Consider the following 20,848-nt stretch of genomic DNA (forward strand, 5'->3'; position numbering starts at 1 on the left):
TTTTGCTCAGTTCTGAAATAGATTTCCCTTCTGTCACTTTTCTGTTAGATTTATTTCAATTTAATTAAGTGGTCAAAATTTAAAGTCTATTTTTTCCATCTTGAAAAATAAATCCTTCATCGTAACTTTACAGAGGGTTGTCTATCTAGGTCTTTATTTTTCATTTGGAATAAGTCAGAGTTTTTACACTCCTGAGAGATTGTTTAAGGAACCATCTCACTTATCTGCTGTAAAAACAATATTCTAAAGATGCAATTTTCTGTGAGAGAAGCTGGTTCAGCATGTAACTCTCCTCTGTCTTTGATGGATCATTTGCTCAGACATAATGAATTCTGCTGGATCTGATAACTTTATTGCTCATGAAGTAATCACAGTGAAATAATGAGTTACTATATCATCATTTCTGCTTTGTTTCTCACTGCTTGCCTTTTACACTTGAAAAAAGTCCTTGAGTTCTTGATTAGTCTTCTTGGCTTAAAGGACCTGTCTTTTGCCAGGCTGAAAGAAGAAATTATTCAGATTCCTTACTTTTGATTCACCATTGCTCTGAAATAATGAATGGTATCCTTCCTATAATGACCCAGAACATCAAGGGTGGCTTCCTCCTCAGAGTGAAAAGAGCCAGGTCCAGGTTGTTCATCGGGATAAAGAACTTGTTAATAAAATCAGCACAGCGCCTCAGACCTCCGGCTGCGGAGGCACAGATCTTAAGAGGAAGAAGAAAGGGAAGGAGAAACAGAGATTCTTGGGAGAAAAAAAGGGGGAAAATGTGGTTTCAGATGGCATCAAACAAAAGGAAAGAATGATACCGTCAGTCCTCTCCCACCAAATTTGCCTCTGCCCAGTTCAGTGCTGGGCACTGCTCAGGTCAGGAATTCATTAAAATGCCATAAAGTGACAATATTTCTGAAAACACAGAGCCATGGTGGAGAATTCTCCTTAAAGGGACTGATTCCAACCCAACCAGGATCTTCTGCATTGATTCCAAGAGGCTTTCAATTACACCAGAACCCTGCAGGGTTGAAACAAATGCTGAGCAGGTTGTTGGCAACGTGTGTGAGGGAAGGCAGCACTGCTGCTGCTCAAATGGGGTTTATCAGGGACAGGAACACACCAGCACTGCTCAAATGGAGTTTATTACAGACAGGAACACACCAGCACTGTTCAAATGGGGTTTATCAGGGACAGGAACACACCAGCACTGCTCAAATTGAATTTACTACAGACAGGAACACACCAGCACTGCTCAAATTGAATTTACTACAGACAGGAACACACCAGCACTGCTCAAATTGAATTTACTACAGACAGGAACACACCAGCACTGCTCAAATGGAGTTTATTACAGACAGGAACACACCAGCACTGCTCAAATGGAGTTTGTCACACACAGGAACACACCAGCACTGCTCAAATGGAGCTTATTACAGACAGGAACACACCAGCACTGTTCAAATGGGGTTTATCAGGGACAGGAACACACCAGCACTGCTCAAATTGAATTTACTACAGACAGGAACACACCAGCACTGCTCAAATGGAGTTTGTCACACACAGGAACACACCAGCACTGCTCAAATGGAGCTTATTACAGACAGGAACACACCAGCACTGTTCAAATGGAGTTTATTGCAGACAGGAACACACCAGCACTGCTCAAATTGAATTTACTACAGACAGGAACACACCAGCACTGCACTCACTGGCACAGGATCAGCACCTTCTGCCCAGGAACTCTGTGCAAGGCAATCTGGCACAGGCCTGAGCTTTGTGAAATGCTTGAAGAGTTAAAATTCTTCACAGGTTTCAAACCTTTGTATCACAACTTCTCATCCAGTACCTTTTACAAGTGCATGCCCTTTCCAAATGCCCTTGCAGGTCCTATTCCCAGCACTGACCTCTACTGTCTGTGCTGGACCTGGGTATTATTTTTGACTAAAATGAGATCGCTTTCATCAGCTTTCAAAACATTGTGAACTGAAACTGCTCTTATTTAAAAGTTTAACTTTACTTTCATCAATTTATAATCAGAGTTCCTCTGGTATGTTTGATTCCTGACAAACAAGGATAAAAGTCTTGTGCCCCCATTGCTAATGAGATGATAAAACAGCAGGGATCAAGTTTTTAATTACTACAGGCTATGCACTGGAGAGGTACCAGTGATATTTTCTATTGCATGTCTAAGTTGTAACTTCAGGCTTATGACAGTCATGCTGTGTTCCTCTGCCTTTGATGATCACTCATCTTTGTCTCCTGAGAACATACAAAAATTTCTGAGCTGGGCTCCTGGGGGGTTGCAATTATTGCTGTAACCTGGCCCAGGTTGCAGGGCAGCAGCAGTGTGCTCAGCCAGGAGAGGAGAGCACACACAACATGGGCAACTGTTCTGCTCACACAATCTGGGTTCTCAATCTAGTTGTTCCTTTAATAATTATGCTTTTAATTAAGAGGGAGAATAATTTAATATTGTTCCCGTTTTTGCTTTTAGAAGCACAATCCATTACCTTCTCATACATAAAGCATCAGGGCCACAGGCACTCAGCAGTGCATGTTTTTGGCACTAGGGGACCCAGGTCTTGGAAAATCGGCAATACAAGCACATTTTTGGAGATGATCATCATTCCTACCCATGTTTATAAGCTTGTGGAGTGAGTTTTGTTTCCTTGAATAAAATTATATTGATGCAAGAGATTAAAATGCATTTCTAAGTAGCAAATAATTTCCTCACTGGTCAGAGAGCTGGGGCTGATAACGTTGCAGACCTGTCCCCCTCCCCAGGTGCAGATCTTCAGCACACAGACCAGCCTGCAGGGATGTGGCCATCATCACTGTGAGGTGGCAAAGGCAATGATTCCACTTTGCACACTGACCAGCCTGCAGGGATGTGGAGATTGCTGTGAGGTGGCAAAGGCAACGATTCCCTTTCCACACAGACCAGCCTGCAGGGATGTGGAGATTGCTGTGAGGTGGCAAAGGCAACGATTCCCTTTGCACACTGACCAGCCTGCAGGGATGTGGAGATTGCTGTGAGGTGGCAAAGGCAACGATTCCCTTTCCACACAGACCAGCCTGCAGGGATGTGGCCCTCACTGTGTTACCCAAGGCCTCTCTTGCGGGCTGTTCTGTGCCACAGAGGAGGGAGCATCTCCCAGAGGAGCCCTCGGTGGGGCTGGGCTGCCCTGGGGACACCTGCAGGGCCCCTGTAAGGTCACCTGTCCCAGCTGGCCCAGGGCCACAGCGCTGCTCAGACCACCAGAGCAGTGGGGAGGAAACAACCTGAGGAAAACCACTCCGAGCATCTCCTCACGGAGCCTCTGTGAGCTTTTCTCTGAGTACAAAGTCTATCTTCTCATGAAGGAGTTTGTGAAACCTGAGCCTGAGCCCATCAGGATTTCCAAGTCAAGCAGAGGCCGTTTCCACTCAGACCATGTACCCCAAAACTTCCTCTGAAGCCACCACTGCTTTTCTTCTGCCACGGCTGCACAGCTCTGCCACTGTTCCATGGCATCCTACAGACATAATTTCCTTTAAATTCCTTTATGCTGAGAGACCACTCTGTGAAAAATTATTTCACCCTATTTCGTGTTGCCTCTTGTGTTTAATCTCTGCTTGATGTGAGAGATAGGTATGTCTCAGCCTTTTATCCAACTAAAATGAAGCTGCCATTCCTTTCCTCAGTTCCTTCAGTTCATACTTCCTCTCTGCAGCTAAATCCCAACCCAGGAGAGAGTTTTCCTTCTGGGGAAGGGGTGAGGAGCACAGAAGCAGTGACATCTCCAGTGCAGTCAGCAAGGGGAAAAGATGAGCCTGGCTTCAGGAGCAGGAGTCCTCCTCGAGAGCTGAAATACAAAAAATAAGAAATGACTTTTTCTCTGCCTGAGCTAAGGTCTGACAGTGGCATCATTTGAGCAAGGGTAAAATGCCAAAGGACGTGCAGAGATATTGTAAAATCCTCAGTGTGAGCAGCCCTCAAGTGATGCATTCATTTCTGTGGGACGGGGAGCTGTGACCTGACTGGGGCTCTCCAGGGACTGCGTGTCACACCTGCTGCAGCAATCGGGAGCCCAGCTGCCCCACTTCTCTCTAGCCTGAGGACAGAACCCCCCTGCTTTGGCAGCCCCATCCAGCCTGGCTGCAAGGAATCATTCTGAGGGAAAACACGGGGGTAACACTCACTTCAAAAGTACCTCACAATTCTGAAACTTCCATTAAGTAACCAACCATGATTAATGCACTTGGCTGCAGAAATCGATTACGTTTTAAAAGCAAATCATGAAGGAGACTTCATCCTTGTTTTCTCTTACAACTGATATGACAGATCAAAATGCTAACACTACAAATACTGCACTGACTGAAATGCACAGATTTATTTCACAAATGTAGGACATCCAAGTAGCAGACTATTGTTGTGTGGAGGCAATCCATGGCACTTGAGAACTTTCAGCTCATGTCAACCCCAACCACTGCATAAACACAATCAAGAGACATTTACTGTGCTGCATAATACAACTTGAAATGATGTTGACCATAAAATGTGTTTAATCTAAACTGCAGAAATCCCTCCACTCTAATGATCTGTTCCCTAAAATGAAAATGTAAAGTGTTTAAAAGATTTAGCAAAATCTGTGCATAAATTGAATAAATATCATGGTATCAATTATATCTTTAAAATGGTGTTCAGCTCTTATAACATCAAGGACTGGTTTTAATTACGGCTTCAGTGTAACTAATATTTTCTTAATTTTAATGACTGTTGTCCTATTATAGGATTAACTTGTGATGAAGCTGAAGAAGCCAGAATAATTTTCAGATAAAAGAATTGCAAAGACCTTTGACAGGTACACCAACAACAGCAGGTTGTTTTGAAGTACGTTGGATTTTGGCCCAAATGCTGTTCCAGTTTCTGACTCAGAGTCATCCCCTGGCAGTATGGCAAGCGAGACTTGGCCTTTTTTCCAGAAGTGCAGAAAGTAAACATTGCGATGGGCTGCAAGGGCAAGGCTGTAGTAAATTCCTGCCTGTACATGAGAGATCTGTGTAACTGAAATGAGCCCAACACATCACGGCAATTCCTACTGGGCAGGCACATCAGTGACTGCAGCCCTGCAGGTTCCCGGGCCCAGCTGTGGCTCCTGCTCAGTTTTATTTACATCCAGTGTGAGCCCCTCTGAGGGCACTGAGGGAGCAGCAAGGCAGGGTGTGCACTGGAACATTGTGTAAAGCTCAAAGAACCATCTGGAGGGCTCCTGAATCTAAAAGAAAACAAAAAAAAACACCTGACTTTGCACTTCTCATAATTTCAAAGCATTTTAATGTTTTATTATTGAGGAGGGATAGAACTTAGGGAGCTGCAGCCAGGGCACAGAACCAGGGGCTGAGGAGTGCCAAGAGCCCATTTGTGGGCACTCAGAGTGTCCCCCTTTGCCTGGCACACCCAAAGTGACCATGGCCAACTACCTGCTGTTATTTCCAGGATTTTAATGTGGAAATAACCTCCTTAGGCTGCTGGCCATGAATGAGCTCTAATGTGGGACATAAAAGAGCTGGGTTTGTGATCCACACACAACTTGTGGGCAGAGCTGGGGGTGTGTAAACACCCAAAGTGTTAGTGCAGAGATTAGCAGTCAGCACTCAGCCTGGAAAATGGGCTGTGAACACAGGAGCAGGAACCTCACCTTGATTTTACACTGAGACTCTGCTACTATGAAATTCAAGTAAGAATTCCAAACCGAAATATTCATGTTCTCAGAGCAATGAATGCAGTTCTTGAGGCTACACTCACCTCAAGCCTCGTGATTTCTGCGTGCTACAGGTGAAACATTTGCATCTGGCATCTCATTTTTCTTCAGCAAATTTATTTCCTGTGACTCTTCCATTAGAAGAGCTGTGGTGTGTATCAAGAACATCATTTTGTTATACAAAAGGAAAACTGGATAATAGGTGCTTTTTATGTCTCCTGCTGCTGGAGAGCCATAATATTTAAGTCATAAATGGGCAAATGTCAAAGCAGGTCTCCCTCTGTGCCTGACTCCCTCTAATAATTAGGTGCTGTTTTATTGTTGTGGGGCTGAGCTGTGAGTCCAGCTGTCAGCTGAAATAACTGGTAATGGAAGGACCACATTCCTCACAGCCAGACAACTCCCTCCAAATCCATGGCATATTTACAGCCCTCAGCTTTGCAGCGTCAGGTTTCATGCCATGGCTGTGCACAGCAAAATAACATCTCAGCCTGTGTCACTGCACTCTTAAATGTATGAATCTGACTGCAAGAATTCGTATTCACACCAATAAGGAGGAGCAGAGCTTCCGCCCAGCTGTGAGCTGGCCTTGCCTTTTGCTCCCCCATCCATGGAATCAGAAAGAAGCCCCATGGGAAGGGGACCTCTCAGGTTCCCAGCCGCCACAGTAGACATGTGCAGCAGCAACCCACTAAAATAATTCAGCAGCTTGCCAAAAAGCAAGAAAAAAATGGCACAAGTCACCTGCAAAGGTTGTTGGGAGCATACCCAGGCTCTGATTTGTGTTTGCCAAAGGAAAACCCAGCAGCCATTTGTGCCTCACCTGTGTTGGAAAGGTGTTTCACCATCCTGCCCGTGCCAGGCTCCTGAGAGCTCCTGGGGTCCTGGGAATGAGGGGCTGGGGTCCCACAGGAATGAGGGGCTGGGGTCCTGGGAATGAGGGGTTGGTGTGCAATGGGAATGAGGGGCTGGGGTCCCATGGGAATGAGGGGCTGGGTTCCCTGGCATGGACATAGAAATGTTATTAAAAAATTGAACTGAAAGAATGGTGATCTCTAACTCAGTAAATTGCTAACAGCCATGTATTGACCCTGGTGAAGATGTTAATTCACTTTAGTGGTTATACGAATAGGAAAAAAGCACTGTGAGAAAAAAAAGAGGAAACAACGTAAGATATTTTTCTGCTTTCTAAACACTAACTGATCAATCAGCCGAGTTTTTGCTAGATAAGAAAGTTCCAGTGGTGGCTATGTGTAAGATACTTAATGCACAGAGACTTTTTCTAAAATTGTTTTTGCCCAGGAGACAAATGTCTAACCATATGATTTTTCCCCCTGCTATGTTAAAAATGCATTTATATTTTTTCAAGCACACCCCGATTAAAGAGGGCACATCTGTTTTAAGTCCTTCTTTATGAAAATTACTGAGCTTCCTCTGAAAGCTTATCTTTTAATTTCAAAATTCTTTGTAGCAATAACTTAGATAATAACCAACCATATTTCTGTCTTCTTTAGAGGAGGAGGAAAAAAAAGGGAGAGAGAGAGAGAAAGCAAGGAGCATTTTGAGCTTTGAACTCCCCCTCGCTGGGCCGGCCGGGTCTCTTTGAAAGGCCCCCCTCATTTGCGTTTGAAATGGATGTTCCGCGCGTTGATTAGTGCTGCTGCGGATGGAGCGGGGCGCAGCTTGAGCGTGCGGATTATTCATCAGCGCCCGGCAGGGGAGCGGGCGCTGCCTCTGCCTTCCGCGGCTTCTGCTCCTTCCCACCGCGCTGTTTCTTCATTTTATTTATTTTATTTTATATTTTATTTTATTTTATTTTATTTTATTTTATTTTATTTTATTTTATTTTATATTTTATTTTCCCTCTCCCCCATGAAGGGATTCCTGGTGTCCCAAGGCCAGGTCACCCCGGACAGCAGCGCTGCCCCTCCCGAGCACGGCCGGCCCCACTGACCATATGTCTGTCTGTCTGTCTGTCTGCTCCAGCCATTGTTCACGGCACAGAGCATTAAAATACCTAAATGGGGACCTGGGGAGCTTTGTCATTACAGCCATAGTATGGCACCTCCTCTGTTTCTGTTCCCCCCGGTCTGACTGGCGTGATGTTTACCATTTATTCATCAGCAGAGCTGCAGAGGACACTGGGCTGGGGTGGTAATAGCAGTATTTAATAACTTTTGTCATGGTCAGCACTTGGAACACCAAGCCTGAGCCAGCTCTGAGCAGACTTTCACAAACCTGTTACCTGGCCTTAGCTGCCTGTGCCTGTCTGTGATATTTGGGTGCTGTTACTCATCATCCCCGCTGAGATGATGCCTCAGGACCAGTGAAAAGGGGCTGTCCTTGTGCAGAACGCAATAAACAGCAGGCAATTCCCTGTGCCTGAGGTGTAGCCCAGGTTTGTGTCCTCTGAGCCCACCAAGGAGGAGTTCTGCACACCTGGGCTCTCCCAGCCCCACTGTGGGCACAGGAGCCCCAGTGTCCCATGAAGGGCTGTCCCACACCCCAGTGTCCCATGAAGGGCTGTCCCACACCCCAGTGTCCCATGAAGGGCTGTCCCAGACCCTTTGCTCCATGAAGGGCTGTCCCAGACCCTTTGCTCCATGAAGGGCTGTCCCAGACCCTTTGCTCCATGAAGGGCTGTCCCAGGCCCCAGTGTCCCATGAAGGGCTGTCCCAGACCCTGGTGAGTGACACATCTCCCTTTGCCAAAGATTACTGTTCCTGACACCAGGATCTTCACCACCATAACCTCACCCTTTCCCAAAGGAGTCCATGTGCAAACCCACTCAGCAGGATTTTTTGTAACATGGGCCATCAGGCTACTGACATTTTAGAAGTTAAACAGAACAGAATTTTTTAAGTCAGTATCCACTGACAAATATTCCAAGGGAAGCAAGTGAAAAGGTGGCAGATGTTCTGCATGTAAGCAAATACAAACTTGAACACAACATAAAATGTGTGAGAATGATTTAAACTCTATGGCAAAATTAATTATTGGAGGTTTAAAATTGTAAAGCACCATTTGGGCTTTAAAGAAGATTCAAAATAAAGAAAATAACACAGGTATTTATTGTTTTGCTTCAATTTACATGGATGCTATAAATAGCTGACAAGAAATGATGACAAATCAGCTATTGTAACCCTTTGGGAGTTTATTAGGTCATTTGTGAGAGGTCTGAATAGAGTCATTTGTTGCTCTCAGGTGTTTGAGAGTCTCTTTACCCTTGGGAAAGGAATTTAACAAAGGAGTGCATTTCAAAGCAGGCACTCTGTGTTTTCCACCCTTTTTCTGAAGTGTTTTCAAACACACTCCAAGCTAAAACCGCTCAGAAGTGAGGAAAGGAGGTGTATATCAGATGACCCCTGAGGCAGCCGACAATCCCAGAGCAGAGGTAGGGTCACATTTGAGATGCTTGAATCCCAAATGCATTTGCACCATAGGAGCCCCTGATTTATTTCTGCCCCACCCACTGGGTGCAAACTTTGAAATGCACCATCCAGAAGTGTTGGACTAGTGCCCTACTTGCATTTTTTTATTTGGCTGAAATGTGACATGTCTTATTCCTCGTGCGCTTCCAAAAACACAGGGCAGGCCCTTTGTGACAAACAGACATTGCGTGTGCCCTAATCTGTCCATCTCCTCAATCAGACACAGCATCAGCATTTGTCCAGGCTGCAGTGAAACAGGCAATAGCAACAGAGCCAAAGTGAGCCTGGCAAACAGCTCTGAGGAAACCAACAGCTCCAGCTTGGATTGCCAGGGAGCACCAAGGAAGGCCCAAAAGCCACAGCCCAGCCAGGCCCCTCACAGGATGAAGGAGAAAGGAAAAATGGAATTTCACCTGTGTCTCTGGGTTTTTTGTCAGTGCAGTTTGTTCAGGGTCCCAGAGAGCAGTTCAGCATCCCCCATCCTGTGCAGCTCAGGGCTCTGAGTGCAGGGGCATCCCTGACCCACACGGGGAGCTGAGCATTCCTGTGTGTGTGCACATAACTCATGGCAAAACTGTCCCTGTTCTCCTTGTCCCTGCTGGGGCAGAGATTTGCGCATCCCCAGCCCCCTCCAGAGCTGCTTACAGAGCTTCCAATGGTCCCAGACAGGGTCCTGCAGATCTGGCTGCTGTGCAGCTCTTTGTCCCCACTGCCGGCAGTTCAGAGCTGCAGTAGGGACCAACCAAGTATCACAAACTTTGCACCCAGTTTAGGGTCTGGCTGGAATGAAGATGGGTGCTGGAATGAGCTCCCCTGCACAGTAAGTGAGGCTCAGGAGGAGTCCCAGACTGGCCAGCCTCACATCTTGTCCCCATCCTGTGTCCCCATCCCAGTCCTGGACCCAGGCTGGCACTGCCAGGGAGCTCTGCAGAGCCGCACCAGGGGCTGCACGAGGCTCAGGGCTGTGCCACTCCTCTCAGAAATTATTTCCTGCCCTTCTTCAGGGCTCCAAGAGCCGCCTGTCATCCACTTGGACTCCACTTGAACCCCCTCTCAAGTGAATGCCCTGCAGCTCTTGTCTTCAAACAGAGCTGGCCATCCTTTTTGATCATCCCAGGCATGCAGATTTTTCAAAGGCAGAGCTGATGCTCACGGCCCCTCTCCTCTCCTGCTTGCTGATTTCTTGACTGGACTCACTGTGCATTCAGCTCACAAGCCACTCATGCAAATAAGGCACTGCATGCTCAAAAGATGTCCAGGATGAGCAATAGCTGAGATCAGATGCCCCTATTGGAATAATTCATGTAGCCCATGGATCTTTTGCTTGGGCTGAATTTGAGAGCATACCAAACTTGCTTGTCAGTGGGCAAATATTTTAACTGTGACTACAGCTTATTCTGGCTGCCACTCATTCCTGGTTGCTCTCTCTCTTTATGGGGCTTCCCACAGCTTGCCCCATTGTCCTGGAGGTACCCACAGCCCACATCCATCCAGCCTGGAGAGACTCACTGACTCCTAAGCAGCCCCTGGTGCAAAGAACCTGAGGAGCTTTGTCAAGCCAGTTTTTGTGCTGGAGAAGTGCAGAAGAGTAACTTGGAGTGCCTGAGGAAATCTATAACCAAAAAGTTGAAATTTTTTTTGAATAGTTTTGCATTTGAAATGAGGCATCTTCTGGGATAGAGAGCACACGAGCAGGAGATTCCAGCATCAGCCTGGTTCTCACTTCAGATGACAAATGTGACTTCAACTGTTGACAGACAAATACAAGAGGGAGAAATCAGGAACTCTGCAATGTCTTGGACACACTGCAGTGAAGTCTCTGCAAGCAATGAACCCTCAGAGGAAGCCAACACTGCTTGCCAGGATCTGAGAGCATCCCTCAGTCTGGAACGGCACAGAGCTGAGGGTGGGTCTGGAAGGCATTAAATGCTCACTCTGGTGTGTTGTCACTGCAGCAGGGAATTAATTATTCACAGGAACCTGAACTGAACCCAGTGGCCTCACAGGAGCTGGCACAGGCTGTGCCCTCAGCACACAGGGTCTGTGACACAGGCTGTGCCCTCAGCACACAGGGAGCTGGCACGGGCTGTGCCCTCAGCACACAGGGTCTGTGGCACAGGCTGTGCCCTCAGCACACAGGGAGCTGGCACAGGCTGTGCCCTCAGCACACAGGGTCTGTGGCACAGGCTGTGCCCTGAGCACACAGGGAGCTGGCATGGGCTGTGCCCTCAGCACACAGGGTCTCTGCTGGTGCAGTGACAGCCCCTGCGCCTGCCCCTGTCAGCAGCTGCTCTGGGAAGTGCCACCTCACACCTGCTGCAGGAGTCCCCCACGTTTTCAGAGTACAGCAGTCTGTTCAGGCACTGAATTGTCCCTGCATCCCCTGGTGAGCAGAGCAGCAGCCACGTTGTCAGTTCAGCCACGGTGGAAGGACTACAGGCTCAAAGGCAAATTCCTCTGGAAAAGGGCAGGGAGCACCAAGTGCTGGGATTTTATCTTCCTCCTAAATGCAAGAGCATTGCCTTGGTGCAGCGAAATGCTGAGCTGAAATAATGGCAGCAGAGCAGAGGGTGTGTGGTTTGGCTGGGGCAGGAACCAGGTGCACAGGGCGTGCAGGAACGTGTCTGGCTGAGCTGAGCTGAGCTGGGCTGGGCTGAGCTCTCCCACCCTCCCCAGCCCCACAGCCCACACCTCAGCAGCAGCAAAGGGCTTCTGCTCACACTGCACTGCTGCCCTGAGGAGCTCCCTCTGCCTTCTGTAACTCGGCTGTCCCTCCTGATTCGTGCCCTTGTCATGGCTGTGTGCCTGTCAGAACCCGAGCCATCTCCCAGAAGCAGCTCTGGGAATGCCAGAGCTGAGGATTCCCTGGCTCAGGCAGTGCTCTGGCTGTGCCCTGGCAGTGCCACCAGCCTGAACTGTGCCATGGATTCCCTGGCTCAGGCAGTGCTCGTGTGGCTCTGAGCACCAGCCTGCCCTGGCAGTGCCACCAGCCTGAACTGTGCCATGCCCAGCTTCAGTGCCACCAGCCTGCCCTGGCAGTGCCACCAGCCTGCCCTGTGCCATGCCCAGCCCCAGTGCCACCAGCCTGCCCTGGCAGTGCCACCATCCGGTCATGGCAGTGCCACCAGCCTGCCCTGTGCCATGCCCAGCCCCAGTGCCACCAGCCTGCCCTGGCAGTGCCACCATCCGGCCATGGCAGTGCCACCAGCCTGCCCTGTGCCATGCCCAGCCCCAGTGCCACCAGGCCACTCATTCTCATGCACGGCAATGGCAGAGGTTTCCATGCAAACATTTCAAAAATGATTTTGCAACTTAAGAAAACATACTTCAGCAATTACCATTTCCTTTACCATGAAACCAAATTCACTGTACATTACAGCTTTAAAGCTGAGATCTAAGGTTCAGATCAACTCTTTAATCCTGACTGTGGCTTCGGGTACTTCCTGATATTTATGAGAAATGCTCCAGGCCTGCAGCTGGGCTTTGAACAAAAAAATAATGAACTTCGTTGACTGTGAACAAAGTTCTACACTCTTTTAAAGAAAGTTAAGCTGTGACATTTTTTAATCCAACACTAAATCACATAACCCAAATTCTCTGCATAATTCAGGAATGTTCTCAGCAATAAAAAGACAATTAGATCAAACTGAGTTGCTAAATGAGCTGAAATCAATCTATCTAAACTTGAAAATTCTTGTTAGCCTCTCTCCTGAAACACTCCCATTTTACTGTATAATATCTGAATCAAAACACTGTTCTATTCTAACATACTCCATACACCAACTCTCCATCTCCTCTTGCTAGTTAAAAATACAGGTAATAAAGGATATCTTACAGAATACACACCTTACAGAAGTTAATATTACTTATTGAATATGGTTCACAAATCTAATTACAGTAATAACTTCTGGAGTCCTTGTCCCTGTCTGTGTACTGTGACCTCTCCATCTAATACAGCTGTTATTGAGAACTTATGCCAAATCACTTCTTGCTCACTTCATGCAGGATTTGCACACAAAATAAATGTCAGCTAGGCCTGATCTGAATTTTTAATATAGCAGAGAAATACAAAGTTGAAACCTTTATTTTCTCTCTTCTTGAGAGAAAGTACTTCCATGATATTTGTTATGCAGCTGTGTATTATCTCCCCAGCGGCAATCTTTTCTCCTTTCTGTCACTTTTGCTCTGCTTTGGGATGCAAACACAGCCAGTGTCCCCACACCCAGCCAGGGCAGGGACATTGGCTCCTCTGTCCCCAGCTCCACTCCAGGAAAGGAAATATGGCCCTCAGAGCCTGCACTGGGAAGAAGCAAGGCTGCTAGCTCATGTCAGTATTTCAGACACCACACAGGCTTTAAACTGTGCCTCTCTCACTTCAGGAAAAACTAATGAAGAATGTAAAAGCACTGTGGTCCAGACTCACAACTGGTTAATACCAATCACAGCAACATGAATTCCAATGCTTAATTTTGAGAAACTCCCATTTGAAAATTTCTTAACAAATGCTTAATGAGATTCAGGTGCACCACGTTGGGCTCCTGAGAACCTGGCTATGCATGCCGGTTACTGAGTGCTGCTCTGAGGGATTCCTCTGGCTTCAGCACAGCAAATAATGGGGTTCATTCTTCTGTCTGCAGATGGTGCCTTCTCTGGGGTTGGAACAGAAAGAGCTGGTTGGTACTTGGTCGTGGTGCTGCAAGAAATACACGAAGGTAAGAGTTCAGCCTTCCTTGTGAGGCATTTTAATACACTTCAACATCCCACTAAAGGCAGTGAAGTGTTTTCCTCCCTGTGTGCACTGGAGTTTCTCCTTTATTTGCCATTCAGGAGCCCAAAGTGCTGCTCACCACGCAGCTGTCTGCTGGTACAGTTCCTGCCTCCTACCTCCTCAGGCATCTTTTTCCTGTTTATACTTGTACATCAAATGGGCCTCTGGAAAAATCCCTGATTTTCCTTTGTTCTGTGCTCTTTGTTGTGTTTCCATGCAGTCCTTTCCCCTTTGGAGATGACATGGATGGGAAATGGCTCATTGTAGCAACAGGAGACAACAACAATTGCATCACGGTACAGCAAACATCAAAGCACAGTCCACGCCAAAGAGCTGGGGGAAAAATTCATATGTGACACTCTGACGTGTTGAAGTCCAGCTTGGGAGGGTTTTGGCAACGCAAGAATGAAGAGCAAGCAGTTGCCATTTCCCAAACCTTGTTTGTCTTGGTGTTTGTGTGAAGCAGCCTGGGCTGAGGACACGATGGACCTGCAGCCTTTCCACATCCCTGTGACCGTGACAGCCCTCCAGGGCCACTGCACAGCCAGGCTGGACTGGATGGAATTGTTTAAAAAAGCAGCTCTGAAAGACTGAACCAAACTGGAACCTGCCTTTCACCAAGCACTAATTACCTGTCTGACAGCCCACGTATAAAAATTACAGTGCTTATTGTTGATGTTTATTTTCACTTTAATAAGGAGTTGCTGTAGGTAGCCAGCCTGATTAAGTATTTTAACAACTCCCTTCTGAAGGTAATTAAGTTCTGCAGTGAAATGTAAGGAATTTGGCATCAAAAAACCATTAAGGCAGATATTTTAAATGAATAAACAAACATAACTCTTTCCAACACACACATTCTGCTTTCTCATGATTTACATAACGCAAATGACTTTGACAACGTCTTTATATTCTGTTTATCTTAAAATACTGCTGAGCCAAAAAAATCTGCATATTGTGTTTCTGCAGCTCTAAACCTCTGACCCACTGGAGAGTTCTGCAGGCTACAGAGCAATAAAAGTTGCCACTGTGGGTGAAGAGCCCATGGCAAGGAGTAATCACTGCTCTTAAAGGCACTGAACATGCCCTATCTAAGTGTACGCATTGAGTTTGTTAAATGTTTATCCAGTTTATATGTGAATAATGGAAATAACGTGCTAAAAGTACTTCAGCTGTCTTTAAGCAGCAACATCCACAGTTCCATAGTTGGAAAGCTCTGCTTTTTAACTTCTGGGAGAACCGAGTGGCTTGCTGTGCCGTCCTGAGCGGGTTGCTGTGCTGTCATAGTAAGCATAAGAAAACTGGCTTTGAGGGCAGACTGACAATATAAATGGAACAAAAAGAGATATTCCTGTTATTTAAGTATTGATGTCAACAGTGTCACCCACTTCTACCTGGAATAGCAGAGAACAAGGAAAAGGAGCCTTGTTCACTGCAGGAACCTCCAAAACTGTAAATGACCTCACAAGGTCAGAGCTGTGTTTCACAAAGGTGAGTGTTCATTAGGGAACGTTCTTTATTAGGGGATGTTCTCTCTGTCCCCAGAAGTAAGTGTCTCCAAACACACCACGGCCATTTAATCTTTAAGCAAAGGCACACATTTCTCACATGCACAGAAATGGTGCATGTGAGCCCTGGTGCCATCTACACATCCTGCTGCTCATGGAAAGGCTTGCTGGGGAGTGAATTCCCCCTTCAGACCGCTTCCCCCCAACGCTAAGGTTTTCTGGTTCTGTTGTGAAGCCCAAAGTACAAGTTACGGTTCTCTGTCCCAGCACGGCAATTGGGTCAGCCTCAGTACTCAGCAAAAGGAGCTTTTCCCCCTGTGTGGCTGCTGGATGTCCCTCTGGGCAGGAGGGTCACTCACGGGGTTTGAGCCGTGGTGCTGCAGCAGGCTGTGTCACATCGCTGCTGGTGACAGCCTGCACCACGCTCAGCTCCACTCACACAGGGTCTGTGCCTGTGTGGCAGCGAGGAACAGCCCATGCTGATTTGTAACTATCATTTAATAAAGCCATTTAATGTAGTCAAAGTAAAAACGTGTTTTAATAGATCTTACAGTAAGGGTTGTGTTTCATTGTTTCATAGTTCCATGTCAGTTGGGTTAGTCACTTAAGAAGTCACAATTTCTAAGGACTGATATTTATTTTATTGCTGTGGGATAGAGAGCATTAAACACGTGTGTTACGTGCATAAATTGAAAGCACTTTTAAATACTTTAAATGTATCAACACGTTTCCATGTACGGCATTTGATTGATATGAAATTTCCCAAAATACATTAATTTGGTAAATGTAGATGCCACCAACACAAATAAACTCAGGGCTGACGGCAGGTAACTGGGGAGTGTGTGAGCCGCAGGCAGCGCAGCCCCGCTCCCAGGGCGCCGAGCGAGCGCCCTTCTCTGGACAGCCGAGTTCCATTCCTTGTTGGACTGCTCCATCTCCTGGCGAGCCGAAATTCACCTTATCCCCGGCGGGACAGGGGAAATCAATCACAGCTAGCGGCACCGCGCTGCTCCATCTCCTGGGAGCCGAAATTCACCTTCCCCCCGGCGGGACAGGGGGGAACCGCTCGTGGGGACCGCGCTCACCGTGCCCACCGTGCCCAGGACACTCGGAGCCCGCCCGCAGCGGGGGCACGGCCAGGGACAGCGCCCCGGGGCCGGGGGAGCCCCGCTATGCGGGGTTAGATCCCGCCATCCCGGGACGGATCCCCGCCATCCCGGGCTGGATCCTCGCTATCCCGGGCTGGATCCTCGCTATCCCGGGTTAGATCCCCGCCATCCCGGGTTAGATCCCCGCTATCCCGGGTTAGATCCCCGCTATCCCGGGTCGGATCCCCGCCAAACCGGGAGGGATCCCCGCGGGCACGGCTGCAAGGGGCGGTGCCGTGAGGGCGGGGCAAGCGCCGTCCTTCGGCTCCCTTCGTCACGCTCCGGCAGCGCTCGGCAGCCAATCGGCGCAGCGGGCGCCTTCCCGCCTCGCCCCTCTGTCGCGTGCCTTGCTGCGCCCGTTCCTGAGGGCGCGGCCGGGTCGGCGCTGTCCCGGGACTGTCCCGGGCCCGGCCTGCGGCAGCGGCGGCGGCTCCAGCGGGGACAGAATCGTGCGGGGGCTCGGGGAGAGCGGCTGGCTGTCTGCGGGCGGCTAGGAGCAGTGTCCCCGCGCGGCCCGAGGGCAGGCGGAGGTAAGGCCGCGGCCTGGTGCGGCCCTGCTGGGGTTCTGGCCCCACCGGCTGCGCGAGGCGGGCCGGGGCCGGGGCCGGGGCCGGGGCTGGGAGTGCCGGCGATGGGCAGGGCTGGGCCGGGCGGGACCGAGCAGGCCGCAGCGCCTCCAGGCACGTGCTCTGGAGAAGGAGCTCTGCCCCTGGGGGGAAGGGAAAGAACCGGCCTGAGCCCAGCCTCCGGGGGAGCCTGGGGGAAACGTCCGAGGGCCCTGGGTTACCTCGGCTGAGGCCGCAGCTCTGGCTGACTCACAGCTTCAGCCTTGAGGCGGCCTGTGCCCGTCCCTGCAAACCTGACTGAAGGCCTTGCTCACACTCCCCTCATGGCTCTGTCAGTGTGGAGATCCCCGAGCAGCCAGTTCGGCAGGGATGGGTGTGTTCTGCTGAGCCAGTTGAGATTAAAGCAGGGCAGATGCTCTAGTGCTGCTCATACTATTTATTGGAATAAGGGTGGGAAGGAGAAGGTAGAATGCTAATGCTGTAGGTTGCTTGTTTTAGAAGATGACTGGAAGAGCTAGAGCCAGAGGAAGGCCTCCCAGACAGATACCTCCTCCTGCTGCGGTAGGAGATGCACCTGTGAGTTGGTTTTCTTCTTTCTTCACCAGGATTTGAGATTCATACCTCACCTACTTCTGATTTTAATATCGGGCAGATGTGTTCTATGTTTTATGTGTGTATGCATATATTCTGCTGGGTGTACAGTTAATACAGCTCTGTTTTATTAAAGACATTTTATTAAGTTTCCAGTAACATGAAACTCTGAATTGTGGGATTGCTTGTGGCTTAAGGTTGCTGTTCTTCCAGCCACAACACTTTTTAATGTAACTTATTCACTAGCCACTAAAATTACAAAAGACATTTTTATAGAATAACTAGTCAGTTACTTGAGGTATCAGAGGGACTGTAGAAAATGAGAAGTCCTTAAATTTTAGTTAGAGCTTGGAAAGAGGGGATTTGCATTAGCTATTAGTTAAATGAATGATAACTTTAAAAGTTTCCACACTACAGTAATTTTGAGTTTCAGGCATAGAATGGTAACTCTGCTACTTAGTATAGGACAAAAGGGTTTAAATGCCCATAACATAAGTGTACCTGAAAGGGTTAGGATGTGCATCCCTCGTGCTGGAGTGTGTGGGTTCTCTCCTCAGTGAGCACTCTGCTGAAGAGGCTGTTTGTTCCCCCAGTGGCAGATGCAGCAGGGCATGCCTGGCCCGCTGCGCGGCCGGCGGCAGCCGCAGCAGCAGCTGCAGCACCCACAGCAGCTCCAGCAGCAGCTCCAGCAGCTCCATGTTCCTCCAGCACAGTTGGAAGATCCTGGGGGCCACGGGCACCTGCGTGGCTGTGAGACCCCCCTGCAGGAGAGGAGGCCAGAAGGTCAGAAGGGCTGGGAAACCCAGTGTGCTCCACAAGAGCACCTGTTCTGGAGAGAATACAGGCATCCTTTAGAATGCCTGTATTTAGAACTAAGGCATCCTTTACACTGTATTAATCTTTTTTTTTTGCTTTTCAAAATGAGTTTTGTTACTGAGATTTGGAAGATGTTTCCTACATAGTAAAAGCTGAAATTTAACATTTTGTGATTACTCTTAAATTTGTCTTAATGCCTTTCAAGATTTAATTGCATTATATATTTTTATTTGTTAATATGCGATAGTATATGTGTTATTTATTAATTAGTTGTGATTCTTGAATTTTAAACAATAGGGTTACAGGTTTCCTCAGGACTCCAGGATATGTCTTTAAGAGATAGGGGTGGACGTCGCAGAGATTTCCATGACCTTGGGGTAAACACTCGGCAAGCCATGGTGCACGTTCAAGAATCCAAAACTGGTATGTTTAAATTAGATTCTAGACAGGTAAGCAGTTTGAAATGGAGGAGTTTCCTTTATTTCTGCTCTTAGTTTCCTCTAAAGATCCAAGTAAAAAAATCTTCAGAGTGCATTAGAAAAAGATAAGAAGTTGTTGCTGGTAGCTGAAGAGCAGCACAGACGTTGTCCTGGCAGCTGAAGGCTGTACAGGAAGCTCCAGAGGGCGGATGAGTGTCTGGGAACAGTGAGCCGTAGCTCATGGGGCCATAGCAGATCAGAACACCACTGACCTCTAATCTTTGTCTGCCTGTTGCTGAATGGCTGTGAAGTGGTAACATTCTGTAACTTACCATCGGGCTCTCATTTCAGGTTTTTCAGGAAAAATGATCAAGCTGACCACCAACCACTTCCGGCTGACGTCGCGCCCGCAGTGGGCGCTGTACCAGTACCACGTGGGCTACAGCCCTGAGATGGAGGCGCGGCGCCTGCGCTCCGCCCTGCTCTTCCAGCACGAGGAGACCATCGGCAAGACCCATGCCTTTGATGGCTCCATACTGTTCCTGCCAAAGAAGCTCGAGAACAAGGTGTGACACCACAATGTCACGACTTGCAGTTTGTTCTTGTTTCTCACTCGCTGGGTGAGGTTAGGGAATTGATGTCCCACAAGCAGTGTATTGAATATATCAATATAAGCTAATTTGTTCTGTAGAGAAATTTGGTAATAAACTTTGGGTTATTATTTGGTAATTAACTTTGGGTTAACTAATGGTTAATTTCTAGAATCATCCTCTGCACAGAAGTGATAGTACAGACAGTACTTCTCCTTTTGTTTCCTTTTTACTTACGTCTTTCATACCTTCTGTATTTTCACACCCCACATAATTGGAAGGGTGGATGAGTTGGGTGTATGTGGCAAGGTTTTGATAGCTGGAGGGGTCAGGGTGGCTCCTATGGGAAGGGGTCAGGGTCAGCCCTGTGTTGCACAGTCATTGCCAGCCAGATTCAGAATGGACCCATCACAGGCTAAAGCTGAGCCCATCAGCAAAGTTGTTGGCACCTCTGTGTATTTAAAAAACAGGGGAAAATTGCAGAGCAACGAAAAATCTTAGAAGAAACAAGCACCAAGGGGAAAACACCCATGCACTGGTGGTAATCCCTGCCCTCTGTGCCTTGTGCCACTCCTTGCTTCACTGCAGGGACTGGGTGTAGCCAGTGCTGTTCACAGAGGAGTCTGGGGTGGAGCTGAATGTGGAAAAGGGACAGGGGAAGAAGTTTTCACTATGTGTGCTAATCTTTGTCTTTTTACTTCCCAGTATCTGAATCAGTAATTAAATATATATTAGTTGGCAATGTTAGCTCATTTCCTCAAGCTGAGCCCTTTTCCTGTCATGGTAATGGGTAAGTGATGTCCTTGCCTTCATCTTGAGTTCAGCTGCTCTGGGGAGAGCCCCATTCTACCCCCGAGCTGTCTTCACCCCGATGAGCAGAGTCTTGCAGGCTGTAGTTCACAGTCCTAGTGGGAGATTGAATCTACATTTCAGTTAGTCTTGAATTATTGCTTGGAATAAAAATGGCTGAGTCCAGTTTGATATTACTGGAGCAAAATGCAGAGACAGCGCCCTTTGCTCTGGTTTTGTTAACCTTATTTCACTTTTTCAGGTTACTGAGCTGTTCAGTAGGACTCGAAATGGGGAAGATGTGAAGATAACAGTCACACTCACTAATGAGTTGCCACCCACTTCCCCTACTTGTCTGCAGTTTTACAACATCATTTTTAGAAGGTTTGCTGTACAAGTTATGTCTTTATAAGAAGTTACTCTAAAAATATCTGAAGTAAGTTTTTCCAATCTGAGGAACTGGCTACAACAAATAAGTATTATAAAA

General features: G+C 47.8%; 1 protein-coding gene across 1 annotated transcript in view; it reads left to right on the forward strand.

The window, feature by feature from the left end:
• Nucleotides 1-20,848, forward strand: part of PIWIL1 (piwi like RNA-mediated gene silencing 1) — a 52,488-nt gene that overhangs the window by 22,793 nt on the left and 8,847 nt on the right. Inside the window, 10 exon segments of the mRNA XM_058816499.1 lie at nucleotides 13,807-13,881; nucleotides 13,997-14,033; nucleotides 16,546-16,704; nucleotides 16,832-16,959; nucleotides 16,961-17,089; nucleotides 17,655-17,732; nucleotides 18,347-18,530; nucleotides 18,861-18,986; nucleotides 19,334-19,548; nucleotides 20,624-20,745. Of these exon segments, the coding sequence (XP_058672482.1) occupies nucleotides 13,807-13,881; nucleotides 13,997-14,033; nucleotides 16,546-16,704; nucleotides 16,832-16,959; nucleotides 16,961-17,089; nucleotides 17,655-17,732; nucleotides 18,347-18,530; nucleotides 18,861-18,986; nucleotides 19,334-19,548; nucleotides 20,624-20,745 (1,253 nt within the window).

The sequence above is a fragment of the Ammospiza caudacuta genome, chromosome 18 (assembly GCF_027887145.1).
Source record: "Ammospiza caudacuta isolate bAmmCau1 chromosome 18, bAmmCau1.pri, whole genome shotgun sequence".
Classification (NCBI taxonomy): domain Eukaryota; kingdom Metazoa; phylum Chordata; class Aves; order Passeriformes; family Passerellidae; genus Ammospiza; species Ammospiza caudacuta.